The following is a 25,422-nucleotide window of genomic DNA, read 5'->3' as shown; positions in this document are numbered from 1 at the left end:
GGACACACCAAAAAAGCCAAAGTCGTTAACAAGTGCAAATGATAACGTTATCTGCACTGCATAGGTAATGCGTTACCTATCCATTGAAATCGACCACAAGAGTAAACTAATAATGACAATAATAATAAATAAAAACTGTCATTTATTTTGGCCTGGTTCGGAATTGAACTAGAAACCTCAGACAGGGTAACCAAAGGCTTCTTAGCTTAGCCTTTCCGGGAGTATGTACGTAAATGAACGTCGGTGCGAATTTTCCTCAAAGGAGTATCGACGTGAATGAACACCGAAGTCTATCTGTCAGTTGGTATAATGTAATTTGTATAGCAATGACATCTGTGGATATTTGTATTTAACGTTGTCATAAAATAAAACCTAGAGACGGTGAGCTATATTTTTTATTAAAATTATTTTTACATTATTTCTATCTTCATAATATAATCTGTCCGCCTCCGTAGTGTAATGGTCAGCACGCTCGGCTACCGTTCTGGAGGTCCCGGGTTCGATTCCCAGGGGGGGTCAAATAAATATAAGTGATTTTTTCACTGTAATATTTATTCAATATTACCCTGGACTGGTACCTGAAGCGGAGGGCTGATCACCTTTCCTTCATGTGTAAACGATCAAGATAACACTGCGTTTATATGACGCAGTGCCCTATGCACCATTGGGGTGCGGATAAGGGTTTTATTATTATTATTATTAATATAAAGATTTTATTTTTATATAATGCATATTTAGCGTAAAAAAACCCACTCCCCAGAGAAAGTCAGACATCATTTTTTACATTCAATTTGTATTTCTTTAAGTAAAATCTTTGTATTATGAAGATAGAAGTTATGTTAAAATAATTTTAATAAAAAATAAATCTCACCATCTCTAGGTTTTACTTTATGACAAAGTTAAATACAAATATCCACAGATGTCATTACGATACAAATTACATGATACCAACTGACAGATAGACTTGGACGTTCATTAACGTCGATACTCCTTTGAGGAAAATTCGCACCGACGTTCATTTACGTCCATACTCCCGGAAAGGTTAATTAAAATTGTATGCATGCACAAGATCGTTTTTGAATTTGAAATATACATCTGTCATGTGCATTTGAAATAAACCTTCAACTCTTTATCTTATGATGTGCCGAATGACGCAAAAGCCATTGAGTTGGAATGACTAACCAAAATAAACACTGCTTGAAAATAAGGTTGGATAAATGTTCCATACAACGAAACCTCGAGTTACGAACAGTCTTGAGAAAGAAATCAAGTTCGTAAGCCGAGGTTTCACTGATTGGCAGAAATATGGGTGGAACCTTGAGTTACGAACAGCCTTTAAGAACAAGTTAAGTTCATAAACCAAGGTTTCACTGACTGGCAGGCGTGTGGGTGGAACCTTGAGTTACAAACAGTCTTGAGGAACAAATCAAGTTCGTAAGTCAAGGTTTCACCGATTGGCAGACCTGTGGGTGGAACCTCGAGTGACAAACAGTCTTGAGAAACAAATTAAGTTTGTAAGCCAAGGTTTCACAGACTGGCAGGCCTGTGGGTGGAACCTCGAGTTACAGTCTTGAGGAGCAAATCAAGTTCGTAAGCCAAGGTTTCACTGACTGGCAGGCCTGGGGGTGAAACCGAATGTTTCGAACAGTCTTGAGGAGCAAATCAAGTTTGTAAGCCGAGGTTTCGCTGACGGGTTTTCGAGGTTTGGCAGACCTGTGAGTATATCATGCATATAATACAGCGATCTAATCACTGCGCTACTACACAGATACACATTAATACAATGAATTACCAAGCACCAAATAATATTTTTTTAATAACTAAAAAAAAAACTGAATAAAAAAAAAATCTATCATTAAAGATAAATAATTTGCGGTTAGGTTGGGTTGTACCTAACAAATTATTGTATATTGCAGTAGGAACTGTTATAGGTTAGTCTGCAATATCTTTAAACATGCAATTGGTGTACGTTTGGTGGATGGCTAGGTTAGGTTAGGTTAGGTTAGGTAGGTTGGTTAGGTAAGGTTAGGTTGGATGTTGAAGGATTAGAAGCTATGCCAATGGAAATTGAGCAGGGCTGCGGTCTTGTGGTTAGCGTCGCAGACTTGAGTCGGAGGTTCAAACACCGCTCTGCTGCGTCTAAATTCCCACCTTCAAACACAAGTCTCTTGGGCACAATTAAAAATGGTATTGAATTTGAATAATTGTACATATCACAAAAATGGAATAATTTGTATAAAAAAAATATCTTTGCATCGCATATTTCAGGTTGGTTTACGATAGAAACGTGTGATTGAATTGACGAATGGTAAGATTGCATTTCAATAACCATTTATCTTTCTTTATGCGACACTAGCAAGATTGGCTTACGATAGAAACATGTGATTGTATTGACAAACAATAAGAATACATTTCAATGACCATTTGTCCTACTTCATGCGACACTTACAAGATTGGTTTACGATAGAAACATGTGATTAAACTGACGAATAATAAACTTAGATTTCAATGATCATTTTTACTCCTTCACGCGACACTTGCAAGATTGGTTTACGATAGAAACATGTGATATAATTGACGAATGGTAAGATTACATTTCAATTACCATTTATCCTCCTTATACGTAAACCAAGCTTACCTCGTGACGCAGGTAAGATTGGTTTACGAAAAAAACATGCGATTGATGAATGATCGTATGGTTAGGTTAGGTTAGGATTAGGATGGGTGATTTGGTGATGGTAATTATGTACAATAAAACATATAAAATACATACATACACATACAATGTAATGGAGTGAATAAGATGAGTGATTGGATGATGTGTGAATGTAAGAGCGAGAGAGAAAAACAATGTATGTACGAGCGTGCGCAAATGGGACATCCGAAACAACAACAAAATACACTCAAATATCGTCTTGTGCTATTTTTTTTAATAGTGGTAGAGTAAGGAATTGAACCCTGGGCCTCAGGGTCAACAGTCTGACTCGTTGGACCAATATGATGTCAAAAAAAAAACACAAAGTTAGTTACATAACTAAATTGTGAGATTTTTTAAATATATTAAAAAAATACTGGAAGTAACCATCAAAACCGAAACTGGCCATATTTTCCAAGTGCCAAATTGTCAATTGATATTTTGTCCTGTTTTGGTTTTTGAAAAACGGCAATTATTTTCATTTGACATTGTCACCAAATTATTTTTAAAAAATCAATGGAGATCTCTCTACAAGAGCATATAAAAAAGCTGTGCATTCCAATCGGTTACATTTTCTTGTAGCACTGGCAACAATATTTAGTATTTTTTTTTTTACCGTGACTGAAACATCGTACAAATTTTGTCAGACTTACATATTAAAAAATTATTTGTTTCAGTCTCTTTATTGGAGAGAACAGCGTTATTAAATCTAAGATGGTAGTATCTAAGTAGAAATGTCTAGATATTAATTAAATTTGTTTAAATACTCTTGTAACTATATTATTATTATTTAAAAAAAATTTAAGACGAATATTTGCGTTTTTTATTATTTACACAAATATTTCAATTTCATACTATTTCTGTGAGCCTAAGCGGCTCATTATTCGAAATAGGTATCAAATTGTGGTAGAGTGGGTTCCAACCGAGAAACTCTGACTTAAAGGTGGAGACTGACAGGAGCATTTCGTTGTAATATAACGTCGTAACATCGCTGGCGGCGAGCATCCGAAACTATGGAAGGAGCGCTCGGCTCGCTGTACTGACTGCCTGAATGCTCGCATCGTAACGTGTTACGTTACCACCAAATGTGGAGGTCAGTCTCCGCCTTAAGAGTCCGCGTCACTAACCACAGGACCACAACACGACACACACTTTTTTATAGAAATAAAAAATTGAATAATAAGTTAGTTTCTTGGTCTCTGTTGCATTAACATAAATGGCTAGCGGTTATTTTAACCAATGAAAATTAATTGCATTTTCTTGTAGCACTGGCGACGTCATTGAGTGCATTGTGAAGTGACAGAGTCCCATTGGCGTATGCGCGGACACGGGGGCCAGACGGTGGATAGTCACCTCTCCCTGACGTTGTTGGCCTGGCGCCTCTCCTTCTCGCGGGCCGCCTTGGTGTCGGGGTCGCCGCCGTCGTCGCCCTCGTCCGCGCTGGAGCAGCTGTCGGCACCACTTCGCACGTGTCAGATATAGCTTGTCCCGGGCATGCGCAGACGCGCGCTAATACATAGCCTAGCCTAACCACATGACCTCACATAGCCAGTGATGATTCAGACACTAACCAACATGACATTGCCTAACCTAACCTAACCTAACCTAACCTAACCGCATGACCTCACACAGCCTGATCCAGACACTAACCAACATGACATTGCCTAACCTAACGTGACATAATCTAACCCTACCTAACCTTGGCCTAGTCACACAACCTGAAACCTGTTCCGGATTCTAACCAAACCTCACTCCGTCCGGCTGACCTAACCTTACGCAAGGAAACGTAACCTAACATAACATATTCAATTCATTCAATTCAAACCCTTATCCGCACCCCAATGGTGCATAGGGCACTGCATTATATAAACACAGTGTTATCTTGATCGAAAGGTGATCAGCCCTCCGCTTTAGGTACCAGTCCAGGGTGATATTGAATAAATATTAGAGTGAAAAAATCACTTATATTTGTTTGACCCCCCTAGGAATCGAACCCTGGACCTCCAGAACGGTAGCCGAGCGTGCTGACCATTACGCTACGGAGGCGGACAAATCTAATCTAACCTAGTCATACAACCTCACCTGCAGACTGCGAACTGATGTGGATACTAATTCAAACCGCACTCTGTCCGGCTAACCTAACGTTGCCTAACTTAACGTTACCTAACCTAGCCTAACACTAGTTACACAATCTGCCCACTGGCTGGGACCTGATAATAATAATAAATTTGGATAATTTATATAGCGCCATTTTCGTAAAATACTACCTCAAGGGCGCTGATCTTGATACTAACCAAACCGCACTCCACCTGGCTATCCTAACCTAACGTTACGTTACCTAGCCAAACTGGTAGACTAGAATCACAGCGAGTCTTTATATACTAACATAATAAAGGATTTTGTTAAATAATCTAGAACAACGTTGATGCCTCGAATATTAAATATATTAATATAACCTAGAGAAAACATCATAAGGTTACCTAGCCTAACCATGACCTGATGAAACTACACGCAAACTTATCATTACTTGATTCAACTTTAAAAATTATCCTTTTCCTCCCTCATTCTCTTTTCATATATCGGCAATATCCCTCACTTGCGTCGTCTGTATCCTATCAAATATATTCCACTCCTACATCCAATAAACTGAGGCTCAATCTGCCTTTGTGTAATAAGCAATCAATCTAAGACCGCATCAATCAAATGCGGTGCCCTATGCACCATCTGGGTGTGGATAGAGATCAAAGTGTAAGAAGGAATATCTAACCTACCCTTCCAATAAGGATTTTGGTCTGGTAATGTCATTAATGAAATAAAGTAAGACGTCCTCACAATTTCGTTTGGCAATTTCTAATTTTGTTTGAACCCGCTATATATTTCAAGTCAGCGTCACAATCAACATAGATTTTTAAAAAATTATTTTAATATGTATGTTGAATCCTAAGACTTTTTCTAGTAATTTAACGATAGATATCACTCACTCCTTTCAACAACGTCATATATCAAAAATCGTCAATTTTCAGTTGTGCATGTTTTCGGAATGCCAAGAAAATGTACTATATCCCAGCGAAAGCGGCATATTTTTAACTCAATATTTACCCGCTACAGGGCGTAAAGTGGTGTTTTTGCATTTTGAAGAAAAGGTATTGTTTAATTGTTTTTTTAAATATATACTAAATATTTTTTAAATGAAGAAAAAACAGTCAGGTTTTGCCTAAAAAGATCTGTTGCACAGTAAAAAGTTCAAAAAGTGGCTTGATATTTATTTCCAATACATTTTATTATATTTCTAAACTTTAAAAACGTTCTCCTGAAAAATCAAGTTTCTTTGAAATATGACGTTGTTGAAAGGAGTGAGCGATATTTGAATCCTATGATTTTTTTTCTAGTTATTTCAAAATAGATTGTTGAATCCTATGACATTTTCTAGTAATTTAAAGGCAGTTTTTTTAACCCTATTTTTTTTCTGGTAATTTATAGATAGATTTTTGAAACCTATGTTTTTTTTCTAGTAAATTATAAAATAAATTTCAAAATAGATAGATGATTCCTATAAACTAACTAACTAACTAACCATCACGCCGCTTCCCCGCAGGAGTAGGCAGAGAGAATAGAGCGCCACACCACTCTGTCCTTGCAAGCATTCTTCGCCTCTTCCATGTTCATGCATCTCCTCATACATACCCGCCGATTGTTACGACTCCTAACCTGACCACTTTCAAGTATTTGACATACCTGATCGTGCCATGTTTTTCTCCGTCTTCCTCTGCTCCTTTTCCCACTAACATATATTCCTATATATATATATATATATATATATATATATATATATATATATATATATATATATATATATATATATATATATATATCTTCCTTTTTTACTAATTTTACCAATAATAATACTGACTATGTTGGGAATTTTTCTTAATTAAAAAGTGGAATACGCCTTTTAATTTTGTAAAAATTGCTCCTAGTATAAAAATCATATTTAACCACTCAATGCTCAGGTTTTTTTCACAAAAATTTAACTAAAAATATCAGCTCATTTTATTATTTTATTTAAAGAGTTTAAATCATTTAAAAGTCGTCAAGATCAACGAAAAACAAAATAGAAGCGATAAATGTAAAAAAAAAAAAAAAAAAACTCAAAGAAATCTAATAATAGAAACATTGAGATAGGTACTGCATTATCTGAGGTAATATTATAGGTGGTCAATTTTTTAAATTGTATTTTAACATTTTGACCAGCGGAAAAGACTGAAACGAGTCATTTAAAATTTAAATACAATTTAAAAACATTAACCCCCTACAACGTTCCCATTGATAAACGCAGTACCTATCTCAACGTTAAAAGTGATAAATAAAAAATTTTTAAAAAAAGGAGATTAATAGAAGAATTTCCAATAAATTCCGCCAACATTGCTAGTCCAAAAGCATCAAGTGGTCAAAATCTATCATCTATATATATATATATATATATAATTTCCTAGTAAAAAAAAACTAAACGCTGTTTACGCTCGAATAAAACAAAAAAAAATCTACATGAATTTTTCCTTGGCTATCTTTTTCTTTTAAATAAATCAAACAGTATGAATGAATAATTTCAATTAAAAAAATGGGACAACGTTACCACAGGCCGCCGGCTCCAACAGTGCGAGAGAGATGTGTATATACGTATCCAATGTCTCTGTCTCCCTCGCTCTAAATGCTTGCGTGTTTGTGTGTGTGTGTGTATGTGCGTTTGACGGGGATGCGCAATGTCACGGGAGAGGGATGGAAATATATAAAGGGGAGTGGGATGGAGAGAGACGGCGAGTGTGTTTGTCGATTTTTACACGAGCCTACGCGACGTGTGACTTTTGAGCAAGCGTACAATCTATGCGGCGTGAAAAAAGCATAGGGTCCATGCAACTCGCAAATTATAAAATTCAAAAGGGTATGTAATTATTATTATAATATACTACTTAAATTCACTCAATTTGAATTTATTTTGTCAGAAAAATGTACATAAAATCATGATTGCCTAAAATCAAAATCAAAATCAAAATCAAAATCAACCCCTGCCTTGTTGTGTATGTAACATGGAATTTTTGTGTAATATATCCAAAATTAAACACGGGCATTGGATTGAATTCTACTTTTATTAACATATATATGATAATATGTGACGCGTTTTTTCTTATTAAGACATTATCAAACACTAGTGTTTGATAATGTATTAATAAGAGGTAACGCGTCACATATTATCATATATATGTAAATAAAAGTAGAATTCAACCCAATAACCCTGTTTTTTTTTGGATATTTTACCCAACAATTCAAAATGGAATTCTACCAACTGTCTGCAGTTACAATAAACATGGAATTTTGTCTAGCCTTCCACCAGTCTGATGATGTCGGTAACGACAAAACCCGATCACTGGTCAAATAAAATTTTCTTCAAACCCTTTATCGCACTCGATGGTGCATAGGGCACTGCATTATATAAACGCAATGTTATCTTGAACAAGTATTTGGACACACTCAAAATGTTGTTATCTTGATCGTTAACACACGAAGGAAAGTATTGTCCAGGGTAGTATTGAATAAATCTTAGAGTGAAAAAATTACTTATATTTATTTAACCCCCCCACTTGGAATCGAACCCGGGATCTCCGGTACGGTAGCCGAGTATGCTAACCATTACACTACGGAGGCGGACAAAATATTTGTGGAAAAAAAATATTGTTATTTTCTTGTATTTAAATAAATTACATTTATTGAGACTCAGCGGGGAATCGAACCCAATATATACGATACAAGACTACAGGGGTAGCTTGACACGCTAAGCTAAAACCACGCAAGCAAAAATCAGCCGAATCAGACAAATTTAGGCTTTGAATCGTGCATACTTCCGCAGTTCTGTTAATAGAAAGAGATAATTATACGTAAGACACACGTTTCTTTCGTTGAGTGTTGGGATTAAGTAAGAGGAAGGAGGATTAGAAAATAAAATCAATTACGTTCACTAACACCAAGAAACAAGAATGCAAATAAAAAAATACTACAAAATAAAAGAGTGGCTCGTACAAGACTTTCTAGTTTAGTAAATCAAATAAACAAATGTTAATAATATCAAAACTAAGGCGAATCTTCAGGATTCGTCCCAAACAAATAAATACGGGACAACTACTTGGGAATTCGGATTGGAAAAATATTTATTTAAATGTCTACTAAGATAAAAACCGAAGATAATGTTTTTGATGTCTTGTTGCTGTGCACCGGGCACTGGGTCGCCGATTAACACATTGTAGGCGGGCGCTTCGAACAATAGACTCTAGCCTATAGCGGACGTTTTTCGCGATTAGCGCAAAAATATATCGCTTTCTTAAAATTGACACAATTTCTAAACCAAATAATATTTTCGATTGAAATTTTCAAAGAAATCATAAATGACATTTGATCATAAAAAATAAATTATAATCATAATTTTTAATTAAGTATTCCGTATTTCACAATTTTAGAAGCATTGTAAACTCTAAATATAGTCTTACCTTCCGAGGTATCATTCCCTGTACAATGCTAATATATTAAAATAATAAAATACCAAACAGTAAACAAAACAGTGCGAGCGGTATGAAAAATAGTCCAATACGTGAAATGACTCAAACTAAACTGGAGATTGAGATCGCATAAAAACTCTAGATTTCTGGCGATGCCTTTACTAGCGACACACTAGCCAATCCGGACAAGGCATCTCGAATAACGTCAACAGACTGTCGCCTAGCACCCAGGTAGCAGATTACCTTTCAACGCGTTTTATTTCACGCTGATAACAAACCCGTATATTGCCGTTTCTCGCCGATAACCGACAGTCGACAAAAACGGCATTAGCCGTATCCCGCAGTTGACCGACAGTCCGCGAAAAACGGCAAATGCCGTGTCCCGCCGACAACGTGTTAAGTTGAAATTATGCGAGAATAACATGTTCAAGTCTCCGCGATGGACCGCGATGGTTTTCGACCGTCGTAAGAGATGAGGAGCCCCAATTAAGAAAAAGGAAGCCAAGACGATATTTGATCCAGATTTTTTTATTGATACAGTAGAATCCGGAAAACCCTAATGCGGACGTCGGGTGGCCGGGTTTATGAAAATGCCAGATTATCAGGAATGTAGTTAAGAATAATAAGGAGTGTTTCCGCAGAAAGCATTATTTGCTTGAGAATTGAACAGAGAATAATATGGCCAAATATCCTCACACAAAGGAAAAGTATATCGCTCACTCCTTTCAAGAACGTCATAAATCAAAAATAGTCAATTTTTGGTTGTGCATGTTTTTGGAATGCCCAGAAAATGTACTATATCCCGGCAAAAGCGGCATATTTTTGACTTAATATTTACCCGCTACAGGGCAGAAAGTGTTGTTTTTGCATTTTGAAGAAAAGGTATTGTTCAATTATATTTTTAAATATACTAAATGTTTTTCAAATGGAGATAAAACCTTCAGGTTTTAACTAAAAAGATCTGTTGCACAGTAAAAAGTTCAGTAAGTGGCTTGATATTTATTTTTAATACATTGTATTATATTTTTAAACTTTAAAAACGTTCTCCTGAAAAATCAAGTTTTTTGATTTGTGACGTTCTTGAAAGGAGTGACCGATATATGTACTTCATTTACTACATTGTACTTATAAGCCTCTCTTCTTCTTCAAACTCTCATCCGCACCCGACGGTGCATAGGGCACTGCATCATATAAATACAGTGTTATTTTGATCGCTAATAAATATAAGTGTAATATGTATCGAATTGATATTTCAATCACTTATATTTATTTGACCCCCCATGGGAATCGAACCCGGGACCTCCAGTATGGTAGCCGAGTTGACTGTTACACTACGGAGACGGACTATTTTTGTTTACACAGTGACAAAACACAAAGACAGACTCAAATATTCAATCAAGCCATTTTATTTTGTTTTAAAATTTAGTTTCATTATTAAATTAAACCAACCTTGAAGGTGGTATTTTGCTAAAAATTATTGTAGATATGTAGAGGCGTAATAAATATATATTTTTTTAATTAATATTTTACTTAGTAAATACCACTATTTCTTAAAATCTACTGTGACGTGTTTCGATGCATTCCGCATCATTTTCAAACACCGTATGTGAAACTAATTCTAAATTTTAGAGTTGGGTCCTTGGGACGTTGAAGGTTGAAGTAGCTGTTTCTTATTTTTATTTTTATTTATTAATTTAATCATTATTTTTTATTTTTATTTCTTATCAGAGGGAACATAGACAAAAGGGGTGAGGCTTTAGTCACTGTCATATTGTTAATTATGGGTTTATTGTTATTTATATTCTCATGAATTTCTGTTGTTTCAAAATGTTGCAGTTTATGGCTTTTCGTAATGATTATTTTTAGGATTTCTACGTTATTGTGGTTAAATTTGTGATCATTGTCTATTAAATGGTTAGCGAATTCCGAAAAATTATTATTTCTCAAACATAATTAATGTTCCCTGATTCTTGTTTTGAATTTTCTGGAAGTCATACTAATATACGAACTTCCACAGTTGCAGTTTAATTTATATATGCCACTATTGTCCAATATATTTTCAGGATTATTTTGTGTTTTAAAAATTTTTGTTAAATTATTTTTTGTGTAAAATGCTGGTTTTATATTATTTGGGAATTTTTTGGTTATTTTATTTATTTTTTTGTTTATTTATATTTGCAGATAACGGTCAGTTGATAACGCACACCAAATATCTCAAAATTGACAAAAATGTAGTTAGAGCACTTTACGTAGGGCACGTCGATATATCAAATAAAAAAAAATCTCTAAATTATCTGCAAATGAAGCCAGCGATATTGATCTCGAAATACTATATTTTATATGCGTATTTTGTTATTGTTTTTGCCCTATTATTTTCCAGGGACATCCGAGTGCGTATCGACCCGCCCGCGCGTGCTACAGTGTGAGTGTGCGTGTGTGAGGAAGGGAGGGTGGAGTGCGGAGCCGGGAGGGAGCGGGGACACATATAGGGCAGTCTCGAGAGTAGCGGGCAATATTCACCTCTCGCGCACGTTGTTGGAGTGGCGGCGCGTGGTGTCCTTGGCGTCCTTGGAGGCCGGGTCCGCGGGGTCCCAGTCCCCGCCCGTGGAGGAGGTGCCCTCGCCGCTCAGGCTGCCGCCCCCGCCGCCGCTGCTGCCGCACACGGGGGACATAGCGTCGCTTGTAGTGGGGCATTACCTCACCTAGCCTGACCTACTACTGACTGTCCATACGCAGGTCTACTACACCTGGCCTGACCTGACCTAACCTTGTCTGTCTAGACTACCTGACGGTGAATGCAATCTGACTACATCCTAAACTGTCCATCAGGTCTAGCTGTCACTAACTACATCTCGGCCGTCCAAACTCAAAACACAGTAAGGGACATTTTTTGTAGTACGTTTTTTTTGCATTTTTGGACTAAGTAGAATCTACTACCAAAAATGCAAAAAAAAAACCTACTACAAAAAAATGTCCCTTACTGTGTTTTGAGTTTGGACAGCCGATCAGGCCTGATCAAATAATTTGTTTTACTTAGTAAATAACACTATTTCTACCGTATTTTAATTGGGAAATACTGATATCTACTAAGTGAAACCTGAATTTAAAATGGATAGATTTTACCACAAAGTGTCTGCCGAATCAATTAATGGAGCTAAGCAGATCTGTCTAGAATGTATGGACAGTTCATTCATTATGTTGGTGAATGAACTTTCCATGCATAGATCGGATCTAGCTGACCAACTGAACTGACTAACTGCTGATTCCTTGTGCTGCCTAAATTGTGAAAGAGATCCGTAAAAGAATCTATGATATATAGATGAACTATTTTTTTCAGCCTTGCCCTTCAGGTACTCATCCAGGGTGATATTAAAATTGATCTAATTTATCCTACCTTTATAAAAACCTAAGTGGAAGTTCTTCATCTAACAATACGATCAGTCTGAAGCGTAATCTAACCTGGCCTAGGGCTATTGTGAACATTTTTTATAGCTATTATGACAAAACTTAAACTAAAAGTTCTTCATCTAACAATGCGATCAGTCTGGAGCGTAATCTAACCTGGCCTAGAGCTATTGTAAACATTTTTATAGCTATTATGACAAAACTTAAACTAAAAGTTCTTCATCTAACAATGCGATCAGTCTGAAGCGTAATCTAACCTGGCCTAGAGCTATTGTGAACATTTTTTTATAACCGTTGTATGACGAAACATAATATAACTAATTTCAAAATAAAATTATTTAACAAAAATATAGACACTTTAAACTCTTTTGTAATTTAACCTTTTCTAACCTATACGACTAAAATACATTTTATAACAATAAGAGGACAATTCATATTATTTTATTTTAAATACAGTGAAACCCAGATTTTACATTTTCCCGCCAATTGCGTATGAGTATTTAGATCCGTATATATTTTCCTACATGTAAAGGGTCCGCCATCTAAAGTTTTTTTTTTCAACTAGTGCTTATTTCGTGAATGGTAACACTTAGCTCATATCTGATTTGACAGATAATTAGTTTTATCCTTCCGCTGAGCGAATATGGTTGTGTATACGCTTGAACAACGCTGGGAAATATTGCGACATTACTTTGAAAATCATGGTAATGTTGCAGAATGTGTGCGAAAATTGCGTACGGTTTTTGGAAGAAGAGAAGCACCGTCAGCTCCGTATGTTCGTTATCTTGTGAAAAAAGTGAAAGAAACTGGCATCCTCATCGATAAACCAAAGCGTGAAAAGCCAAAAACAGTGCGTACACCCGAGAATATCGATGTTGTGGCAGAAAGTGTGCGTGAAGCGCCATCAACATCAATTCACCGTCGTTCTCAACAATTGAACATTTCGGAGACATCATTGAGACGAATTTTGCATAAAGACCTTGGTATGACGCCATACAAAGTCCAATTGGTTCAGGAGTTGAAGCCAACTGACCATCCAATGCGTTTTCGCTTCGCTGAGTGGGCCTGCGATCGACTTACAGAAGATGCCGATTTTGCCAAAAAAATCATCTTTTCGGATGAAGCTCATTTTGATCTTGGCGGGTATGTAAACAAGCAAAATTGTCGTATTTGGGGCACAGAAAACCCGCACGCATACATTGAAAAGCCGGTACACCCAAAACGAGTCACTGTTTGGTGCGGATTTTGGTCCAGAGGCATAATTGGGCCATTTTTCTTTGAAAATGAGCAAGGAGTGGCCGTTACAGTCAATGGCGATCGTTATCGGGCCATGTTGAACGGATTTTTGTTCACAAAAATTGAAGAGGAGGATATTGGCAACATTTGGTTTCAACAGGACGGCGCTACGTGCCACACAGCCGAAGCTACACTCGATGTTTTGCGCCCTGTTTTTGAAAAAAAAAAGTTATTTGGCGGACCCTTTATTACCCATATTTACATTTTACCCCCCAGTTTACGTCAAAAATAATAATAATAATAAATTTGGATAACTTATACAGCGCCATTTTCGTAAAAAAATACCTCACGGGCGCTTCACTGTGAATGAATTGGGGAAAATATTATGGTGGAAATGATTTAGCAAACAAATGCGTTTTTAGTCTTTTTCTAAAGATCATCTCGCTCTCACTATTTCTAACCACTGGTGGAAGAGCATTCCACGCCGTCGTGCCCGCAACAGCAAAGGCACGCTCGCCAAATTTATACACTGTCATATGATTTTTCACTCCATCTGTAATGCTTCTTTTTTTACATTATTTACAATCATCGTTTACGTGAAGTTTTATTTGTTACAAGTCATTACAACTTTTACAAAAATATTAAATTTTAAATGTTTTTTTCACACCCCCCATTTATACAATATGTATGTAACAAACACTCTGTTTAGGATTTTGTATGTAAAAAATCTCATCCACATGATTTTCTCTAACCCTTATCCGCACCCAATGGTGCACAGGGCACTGCATCCTATTGACGCAATGTTATCTAGATCTTTAATTATATGAAGGCAAGGTGATCACTCCTGCACTAGTCCAGAGTAATATTAAATAAATATTAGAGTGGAAATTCAGTAATATTTATTCTCACCCCCCCTGGGAATCGAACCCGGGACCCCCAGCACGGTAGCTAAACACGCTGACCATTACACCACAGAGGCGGACTACATGATTTCACAAAAAATAAATAATATTTAAAAAAAAAAAAAACTAAAAAATCCGTCCCTTGAAAAACTTAAAATATGCGTTTCACTGTATTTAAAATTGTGAACTGTCAAGGATGAATTGTTTGACGATACGTTGCAAATTAGTGTTTGTACCCGGCTGCGCTCCTGATTCGGCTACTTCTTCTTCTTCTAACCCTTATCCGCACCCAGTGGTGGGCACTGCATAATATAAACGCAGTTGTATCTTGGTCGTTAACACATGAAGGAAAGGTGATCAGCCCTCCGCTTCAGGTACCAGTCCAGAGTAATGTAGAATAAATATTAGAGTGAAAAAATCACTTATATTTATTTGACCGCCCCCCCACCCGGGAATCGAGCCCGGGACCTCCAGCACGGTAGCTAAACACGCTAACCATTACAGAACGGAGGCGGACAAAGAATCAGATGTTAGGAGATTGCAAATTTTTTGAAATCTATTCGGATTCGCTTTTTGAGCCAAACATATAATGTCATTCTAATAATAATTTATAAAACCCTTGTCCGCACCCCAATGGTGCATAGGGCACTGCGTCATATAAACGCAGTGTTATCTTGATCATTTACACATGAAGGAAAGGTGATCAGCCCTCCGCTTCAGGTACCAGTCCAGGGTAGTATTGAATAAATATGACAGTGAAAAAATCACTTATATTTATTTTACCCCCCTTGGGAATCGAACCCGGGACCTCCAGAACGGTAGCCGAGCGTGCTGACCATTACACTACGGAGGCGGACTAAGGTCATTCTAAGCCGGGTAAAAACACTAGAATTTGCCAAGATGATCATTTGGTTCATTGATGTAAATAATGACCATTTTCGGATAATATATTCAAAATTCAACGAGGTTATTGGATGGAATTCTACTTTTATTAACATATAAATGATTATTTGTAACGCATTTCGTCTTATTACACACGAGTGTTAATAATGTCTTAATAAGACAAAACGCGTCACATATTATCATATAAATGCAAATCTTCTTCTTCCTGGCTACATCCCGTCTTATCGTCTTTGTAGACTGTTGGGGTCAGCTCTCCTCGTCCTCAGGCTGTAGGTCCTTCTATCATGGAAGTCACCTAGGCCATGCCTTCGAACCATGTTTTCCGTTTGCAGCATCCATAATTTTTTTGTCTTCCTCTAGATATCTTTCAACAAGATCCATATCATATATCGCTCACTCCTTTCAACAACGTCATACATCAAAAATCGACAATTTCCAGTTGTGCATGTTTTTAGAATGCCCAGAAAATGTACTATATCCCAGCAAAAGCGGCATATTTTCAACTTAATATTTACCCGCCACAGGGCAGAAAGTGTTGTTTTTGCATTTTAAAGAAAAGGTGTTGTTTAATTATTTTTTTAAATATACTAAATATATTTCAAATGGAGAAAAAACCTTCAGGTTTTACCTAAAATGATCTGTTGCACAGTAAAAAGTTCAATAAGTGGCTTGATATTTATAAAATTAATTAATTTTGTTTTTACCACTTTTCTTAATAATACAATTTAACCTACCGGTTTCGACAATACCTTGTCATCATCAGGGTTTATTTTAAATTAAAAACATTAAAACACTCTCACCAAAAACTTCCACACACTCAGATTTTTATGCTTGATATTTATTTTTAATACACGTCTTATATTCTTAAACTTTAAAAACGATCTCCTGAAAAATCAAGTTTTTTGACATATGACGTTGTTGAAAGCAGCGAGCGATATATGTAAATAAAAGCAAAATTCGATCCAGTAACCTAGTTTTATTTTGGATATATTACCCAAAAATTTAAAATGGAATTCTGCCAACTGTCTGCAGTTACAATGAATAAAAACGATCATCCTTTCACAGTCACAGTCCGCAAGTGTCGAATACTCACTATCTGCGCGTGCGCTTGGGCGGGGGGGGCGCGGGGCCTCGCGCGCTGCCAGCGGAGGAGGAGGAGGAGGGCGCGGCCAGCAGAGAGGGGACCCCTTCCTGCGGGGGCTGCTTGTCCAGCGAGTCGGGGGGCTCCTTGCGCTTCTCTGCACACACCGCAACAAGAACAGGTCAGACAAGACTCGAGGTAATACTTAGCCTATAATAATCTTTTTATTTATTGATTTGGCGTTTAATTTGTAGTGACATTTTAATTTATGTATTAATCGTTACATCAAACACTGATTTTTTGAGTCTACTAAGTTGTATTTTACTGTTAAAAAACATATAAAAATTTATATTGTGACCATTCTCCTAGTTATGGCATTTTCAAACATTCATTTGAAAATGCCGAAACTATGTGAAACATAATAATAATAAAACCCTTATCCGCACTCCAATGGTGCATAGGGCACTGCGTCATATAAACGCAATGTAATCTTGATCGTTTACGCATGAAGGAAAGGTGATCAGCCCTCCGCTGCAGGTACCAGTCCAGAGTAATATTGAATAAATATAACAGTGAAAAAATCACTTATATTTATTTTACCCCCCTTGGGAATCGACTCGACGTTGGCCGGTACACAGACGCCCACAACCCCGACCAGCACAGCAGGCTAGACAAATGGATATGGGCAGGGGTACTAACTTGGGTTGGCGGTGTGCAGCCTCTCGATCTTGATGGGGAGGTCGCCCACTGCCTGGGGCTGCAGGTGGTGGCCGGAAGGCACTACGGCGGGGTGGAGGCGACCTGCGAACCAACACACAATGTATAACACATATACCTCAGCATACCACCTATGTATGTGTATAATTCATTAAATTTATTTTTAAAAAACCAAAAACTAACTAACCATCACGCCGCTTCTCCGCAGGGGAAGCAGAGAGAATAGAGCGCACACCACTCTGTCCTTGCAAACATTCTTCGCCTCTTCCACGTTCATGCATCTCCTCATACATACCCGCCGATTGTTACGACTCCTAATCTGACCACTTTCAAGTATTTGGCATACCTGATCGTGCCATGTTTTTCTCGGTCTTCCTCCACTTCTTTTTCCACTAACATTCGCCTCATAAATTTGTTTTACCGTTCTTTCCTCACTCATTCGTTCTACATGTCCAAACCATCTCAACACACCTTTCTTAATTTTATCGATAATGCTTATCTCAGCTTTGCATTCCTTCCTTATTTCACTATTCGCACATCTATCATACATCGTTTTGTCGCACATTCTTCTGAGAGATCGCATTTCAACTGCATTCAGTCTACTTTCATCCTTCGTTTGCCAACTCCGTGTTTCATTTCCATACATTAGAGTTGGAACCAGGACTCCGTTGTGCACTGCCAGTTTAGCTTTGGTGATATTTGTAAACATTTTAATATCTTCTATTTCTTTATATTTTGACATTGCGATTAGTATACGACCTTATTTAGTGTACCAATTAGGGTCGGGGCTGATGAAAAAACCACCCAACGACAATGTTTCAAGTCGTTATGTTAGTATGCAGTCTACCTGATTTCCATGATTAAAGAAAACACTTGTTTTATACCACTTGAGTTTTATCAAAGACTACTAGTTTCGGAAGTTAAACTTCCATCATTCAGGTCTGTATAATAACTGACCTGAATGTTGTTATACAGACCTGAATGATGGAAGTTTAACTTCCGAAACTAATAATAATAATAAAACCCTTATCCGCACCCCAAAGGTGCATAGGGCACTGCGTCATATAAACGCAGTGTTATCTTGATCGTTTACACATGAAGGAAAGGTGATCAGCCCACCGCTTCAGGTACCAGTCCAGGGTAATATTTAATAAATATTACAGTGAAAAAATCACTCATATTTATTTTTACCCCCCCTGGGAATCGAACCCGGGTAGCCGGGTACCTCCAGAACGGTAGCCGAGCGTGCTCACCATTACACTACGGAGGCGGACTTCCGAAACTAGTAGTCTTTAATAAAACTCAAGTGGTATAAAACAAGTATTTTCTTTAATCATTGTAACATGTCTTAGCACAAAGTTAATGCCGAAACAATAAACAAAATACCTGATTGCTGCTGCAGCCCTCCGGGCGCCAGGTCTGAGGATATGTATTCCGCGTCCAGCAGGGACATGGTTAGCGGCGTGTCGTTGGCGTGGTTCCGGAGCACATTCATGGCGTCGTCAAATCTCTCCTCCAGTGGCGTACCCTGAAAGCGATTCCACATTAATGCCGGAAGGATACCGTTTGCCGAGTAACAGTGAAAGTGGCCTTTCTATGTTATTTGGCTACTGAAGAGTTTATGGTTAGCGATTTTTGCAAAATGGAAGCGATATTTCATGCATCACTAAACTAGTCTCTGTATGTAAAACCCTTATCCGCACCCCAATGGTGCATAGGGCACTGCGTCATATAAACGCAGTGTTATATTGATCGTTTACACATGAAGGAAAGGTGATCAGCCCTCCGCTTCAGGTACCAGTCCAGGGTTATATTGAATAAATATTACAGTGATATGTACTAGTCTCTAGTGTTGAAAATTTTGATATTCATTTTTTATCAAACCTCTTAAACATATACAATTTAAGTAATTATTTAAAAAAAATAAAAATCTAATACCTGAAATTCGCAATGTCTAAAGTTATGGAATTACAATTCACATATCGCTCACTCCTTTCAACAATATCATAAATCAAAAATTGTCAATTTTCAGTTTTGCGTGTTTTCGGAATGCCCAGAAAATGTACTATATCCCAGCGAAAGCGGCATATTTTTAACTTAATATTTACCCACTACAGGGCAGAAAGTGTTGACTTTGCATTTTGAAGAAATGGTATTGTTTAATTATTTTTTTAAATGTACTAAATATTTTTCAAATGGAGAAAAAACCTTCAGGTTTTATCTAAAGAGATCTGTTGCACGGTAAAAAGTTCAATAAATGGCTTGATATTTATTTTTAATACATTGTATTATATTTTTAAACGTTGAAAACGTTCTCCTGAAAAATCAAGTTTTTTGATTTATGACGTTCTTGAAAGAAGTGAGTGATATGGGGGATTTCGGTCCCCCTTTTGGAGTCAGCTAGATTAACCTTCCCCTCCCGGTGATATGTATTTACTACAACTTTAAAAATGAGAATATCAATATTAAATACAATAGATACGGGCTCACAATTTTTGTATTCCTCCGTAATATAATTATGTATTACATGAAAGTATTATAATATAAAGTTATTTATTTGCAGCGACGGAAATAAATAATTTATAAAAAAATCGAGGATAAAATCACCAATACACAAACCTTTCTCAGCGTGTGCGTGCATGCCGTGCTTTACGCATCCCCGCATGTTAAAGCGTATTTAGTTGCACCAGTAGTGCGCAGATCGCCTTATACGGTGGTCGTGTCGCTACGCCAGCTATTGCGGCTACTTGCGATGTATTTTTTTCTCGTTTTCAGATACTTACCAGAGCTAACATTACAAAATTGTTACATTTAAACTTTAACTGTGATTAATAAACGCAAAATGCAGGAATATTCACATTTTTCCCATTTTTAAATCAAATTTTCATATGGTGTACAAAATACACATCACCGGTGCACATGGAAGTTTTTAGCACCGTAAGAGCGCTTGTGCACTACACATAATTTTACTGTCCGGCATGGTTAGCATGAAAAACAGGTGATTGGCTTGTGCTCTAGTTTGTCTTTCTTTGGATCGGTGCGTGTGCGCGTGAACTCGATCACACTAAACCAAGGGTGGCCGCATGTGGCCCGCCGGGTGTCTACTTGCGGCCCTCGGAGCAAATTACACATTTTTTTTCTTTAGTGTACACAAAACCACCAAAAGAACATTATATCGTGCGTAGTTCGTATCATATCCCATGGGAGTATTTCACTATCCTGACAATTTCAAGACCCATAATGGCGTCAAGTAGTAAAGACTTTGGACTAAAGAAGAGAAGAGTAACAGAAGAACTGAGATGTTTTTAAGACAAACGGACTATAAGCTATGTTTTTGTGGAATTTAAAACAAAGCCAAGATGCCTGATATGCAATGATTCTGGTTGATCTTGTTTGCTTAGAATAATAAAATAAATTTTGTTTTACGGCCCGGTAGGATATCCTTTCTAAAATCTGGCCACCCATGGTTACTGAAAATGTTGGCCACCCATGCACTAAACTGTCATAGTCGCTTTTATTTGAAAAAACCGGACTGCCAGACAGTAAAATTCCGTATAGTGCACAAGCCCCCTATGGGAAAGGTAAATGAGTGAGACGTTCATTGATTGGGCTGCAGATTTTGGACGTCAAGGTATCAAGTCCGCAGTGTACTCACTTCGGCGTGGTCCCTCAGATAGACTATGGCATCGTCGACGCTTTGCTGTTCGGGGGGTGCAGAGGTCTGTGGGTCGGCCGGAAATAAACCAAAAAACAAAACAGAAAAAAAACCATGCAGAAAAACCAAAATAAAATAATAAAACAAAACAAACAAAACGCCAAAACGGAAACGAGGGGAAAATATTGTCAGCTTATTTTCAGCTCTTTTTTACTTCTACCTATTGGTGCATAGAGCAAACGATTGGATAGATGCAGTTTTATTACTATTACTACTACTACTACTACCATCACGCCCTTTCTTCGGCAGGGGTAGGCAGAGAATACACCACACTCTTGTATCCTGACATACACTCAGGATATCTTATCTGCACTTAGCTAATAGAAGAGGGGAAATAATCCAAAAAAATACTACTACTATTACCACGCCGTTTCTCCACAGGGGTAGGCAGAGAGGACGGAACGCCACACTCTTCTGTCCTGACGTACACTCCTAGCTTCCTTCACGTCCATACATCTAGTCGTACATGCCCTCCGATTACGCAGAATTTTGACACCACCAGATTTTAGGTTCTGATTGATCTTTTGCCGAGTCTTTTTCGGCTGTCCTCGTTCTATTCTCCTGCTCACTATTCGCCACATATACTTTCTTAGTCATCCTCTCACTATTCATTCAATCCACATATCCATACCACCTTAAAGAACTCTTCTTAATCTTTTCAATTATTTAATTAATTGATTTGACAGTCACTTTGTGATAAAATCTATCCATTTTAAATTAATGTTTTACTTAGTAAATACCACTATTTCTTAAAATCATCTGTGAGACGTGTTTTGATGCATTACGCATCATTTTAACGCAAACACCGTATCCGGTGTTTGAAAATGGCGCAGAATGCAGGGAAACACGTGTCACAGTAGATTTTAAGAAATAGTGGTATTTACTAAGTTAAACATTAATTTAAAATGGATACTTTTCAACTATCTATAGTTCAGCCTTATATTCCTTTATAATATCTTCATTTTTAATTCTGTCGTACAATGATTTTACACACATTCGTCTGAGGGAGCGCATACTAATCGAAATACAGACGAGAGATGGTAAAATAAATCAATTAGAATTTACAAACAATTTATCGCTGCATCAATCCAACGCCCTAATTTCCAATGCTAGTTAAATGTTTCATAAAACAAATTAAAGGAGTAAAAATGTGTTTATTTTTTTAGTCAAAGTTAATGGTTGATTCAAATAATAATGCTATTTTATTTAATTTATTAAATTCTCAAAATGAAACAAAATCAATATTAATAAAAACAATAATTGTGAACAAAAATAAAATCATAAATGAATTAATGGTGTAATACAATAAAAACCAACAAGTTCTAAAAACAACGAGGGGTATTTAATGGGGATGGTGATGGTGGTTTAGTGAGAATGGTAAGGGTGGTGTGTGGATAATGGGTGTGTGGTGGAATGGAGGATAATATGTGGGCCGGCAGTAGGTGGGTGAATGGTTGAAATATGTGGACGACTGGTGGATAATGAATGGATGGAGAGAATGGTGTGTGGGTGAATGATGAATAAAGTTCAGGTTTTATGGTGAACGAGTGGACGGCGGACTGTGTGGACGGACGGGAAATACGTACCATGAGGTTGTGGTGCTGCGGGGGAAAGTGCTGGGTGTTCTGTAGCTGGAGGGGGGTGCCCCCTGGGACGGCGGGGGACACGGAGCTCCCGCAGACCACCCACTGTTGCGCCTGGAATCAAACATTTACTGTGATCACCTTTCCACATGAAATGGGACTTCTCAAGGATATATAAACCTTCTCAGGGATATCTTCTGTAGAGAATTACAAAACCTGGATCACTACAGATGAAAATAGTGATCGTTGCAAGTGCGGAATATTGCATGATTTTTTTTTTATTATTTATTTATTTATTTATTTTATTTTCATAATACATAGATACATTCAATATACATATTCATTTCATATATACATTTATTATACGTATTACGGCTCTTTAGGCATGGCCTGTGTTGAGCCGAATACTAACATGGTAATACAAAATTTATATATATATATTTTTTTAATTTTTTAATAATATATTTTTTTTAATGATTAGATTATAAACATAACATACAGGAGATACAAAAATAATTTATACTTTAAGGTTTTTCAATGTGATAATTGATCAACCTTTCCGGGAGTACAATAATTGACGTCCAACATTCCCTGGAGAGTGGATTCTTTTTACATGAAAAAAATAAATAAAAATTCTCGAAATCTATGTATAATAAAGACATACATTGTCTAAGAGAAAAAAACAATAAAAAAAATAAAAAAAAACTCACCACCTCTAGGTTTTATTTTATGAAAAAATTACTTACAAAATCCACAGATGTCATTGAAACACAAGTTACATCATACCAAATGACAGACGGACTTGGACGTTCATTAATGTCGGATACTCCTTTGAGGAAAATTGCATCGACGTTTATTTACGTCCAAACTCCCGGAAAGGTTAACCTGTTAACCGGGCGGTCCGCTGTCCAATTACGCAACTTGTATTCATGTCGAGACATGTATGGATGACTAATACCTTTGTTGTTCGAAAAATATACGTTCATATATATATAATATAATAAACATATCGCTCACTCCTTTCAAGAACGTCATAAATCAAAAATCGTCAATTTTCAGTTGTTCATGTTTTCAGAATGCCCAGAAAATGTACTATATCCCAACAAAAGAGACATATTTTTACCTTAATATTTACCCGCTACAGGGCAGAAAGTGTTGTTTTTGCATTTTGAAGAAAAGGTATTGTTTAATTATTTTTTTAAATATACTAAATATTTTTCAAATGGAGAAAAAACCTTCAGGTTTTATCTAAAAAGTTCTGTTGCACAGTAAAAAGTTCAGTAAGTGGCTTGATATTTATTTTTAGTACATTGTATTATATTTTTAAACTTTAAAAACGTTCTCCTGAAAAATCAAGTATTTTGATTTATGATGTTCTTGAAAGGAGTGAGCGATATATTTCAAGGACGTAATCGTATGTCCCACCCGTACCCGATATTGTTTACGTTTGACGTATTTATGCGTCCGCCCGGTTCACAGGTTAAATAACAATATAAGACTTTTTTTAAAAGAAAACTTTTTGTTTTTAATGAATGGGTCCGGCTAGAAACTGCGAGTTTCTATACCGGGAGCTTGTTATGTGCAGTGTTACCAGGAAGAGAGATGGTAAGAGACTGACCTGGTGCTGCGGCTGGCCGTTGGGCTGGTGGGGCGCGGGCGGCAGGCAGTGCTTGAGGAAGTGCGGCGGGGGGCTGTTGACCGGCGTGGAGGGGTTGGAGCCGTACGAGGAGATGCTGTGTTCGCCGCCGCCGCCCCCTGCGCCCCCCGGGTACATCTGCAACACAAACTCATTTAGAGGGATCCATCCAGAACCTCTGTCTACAGTCAGTAGATAGTCCGGTTTGCTCAGGTCAGGTTACAACAACTTAGACTTCTTCTAAACCTGATGTCGACCTCGGGTGGCCGGGTTTATGAAAATGCCAGCTTATCAGGAATGTAGTTAAGAAAAAGTAGGATTGTCTCCTCAGAAAATACAATACTGTACTTGTATGCATTGTTTGCCAATATCTGTACCTGACGGATTTTCCAGTTCTTTGGACACGTTGCACGTGACAACGAGGATAGCCTAGAACGACTGGTTGTGCCTGGAGGTTGTGCCTGGAGTGCCATCCCCACATGATGGACCAATCAAATTAGTATTGCAGCAGGCACCTTAGTGGTTGGAGCGCTACGTGCAGCGCAGTCAAGGGATAACTGGAGAAGAGTCATTGCTTCTGCAAGGGTCACAACCCTTAGCAATGAGGAATAAGACGGAGAAGAAGACTTGTATGCATTGTTTGCTTTAAGGTGGGGACTGACCTCCATATTTGGTCGTAACGTAACATTCGCGGCGAGCATTCAACTTTGGATGGAGCACTTGGAACGCTGTACCAACTATACGAATGCTCGCATTGTAACGTGTTACATTACGACCAAATGACTCCGGTCAGTCCTCACCTTTAGAATTGAACATAGAATAAAATATTTTGCATTTTAAAAGCACTCACACTTGAGTGTTTGATAATGTCTTAATAAGACGAAACGCGTCACATAATATCATATATCGCTCACTCCTTTCAACAATGTCATATATCAAAAATCGTTAATTTTCAGTTGTGCATGTTTTCGGAATGCCCAGAAAATGTACTATATCCCAGCAAA

The 25,422-nt window shown here is 37.3% G+C and overlaps 1 protein-coding gene across 6 annotated transcripts in view; it reads right to left on the bottom strand.

Annotated features, from left to right (window-relative positions):
- Positions 1-25,422, bottom strand: part of da (transcription factor daughterless) — a 119,751-nt gene that overhangs the window by 5,774 nt on the left and 88,555 nt on the right. The window contains exons 5-12 of one of the 6 annotated variants that reach the window (XM_088257069.1): positions 24,401-24,556; positions 22,786-22,896; positions 21,140-21,205; positions 18,871-19,012; positions 17,467-17,568; positions 16,780-16,924; positions 11,761-11,892; positions 4,049-4,156 (exon numbers count right to left, since the gene is read on the bottom strand). In XM_088257069.1, the coding sequence (XP_088113195.1) occupies positions 4,049-4,156; positions 11,761-11,892; positions 16,780-16,924; positions 17,467-17,568; positions 18,871-19,012; positions 21,140-21,205; positions 22,786-22,896; positions 24,401-24,556 (962 nt within the window). The remainder of the gene's footprint in view (positions 1-4,048; positions 4,157-11,760; positions 11,893-16,779; positions 16,925-17,466; positions 17,569-18,870; positions 19,013-21,139; positions 21,206-22,785; positions 22,897-24,400; positions 24,557-25,422) is intronic. The other 5 variants (XM_088257074.1, XM_088257072.1, XM_088257070.1 and 2 more) reach the window with 5 other exon arrangements.

Source organism: Brachycentrus maculatus, unplaced genomic scaffold (assembly GCF_059751285.1).
Source record: "Brachycentrus maculatus isolate JH-2025_06_01 unplaced genomic scaffold, ASM5975128v1 h1tg000070l, whole genome shotgun sequence".
Classification (NCBI taxonomy): Eukaryota; Metazoa; Arthropoda; class Insecta; order Trichoptera; family Brachycentridae; genus Brachycentrus; species Brachycentrus maculatus.
This window is presented reverse-complemented; position numbering and strand designations above follow the sequence as displayed.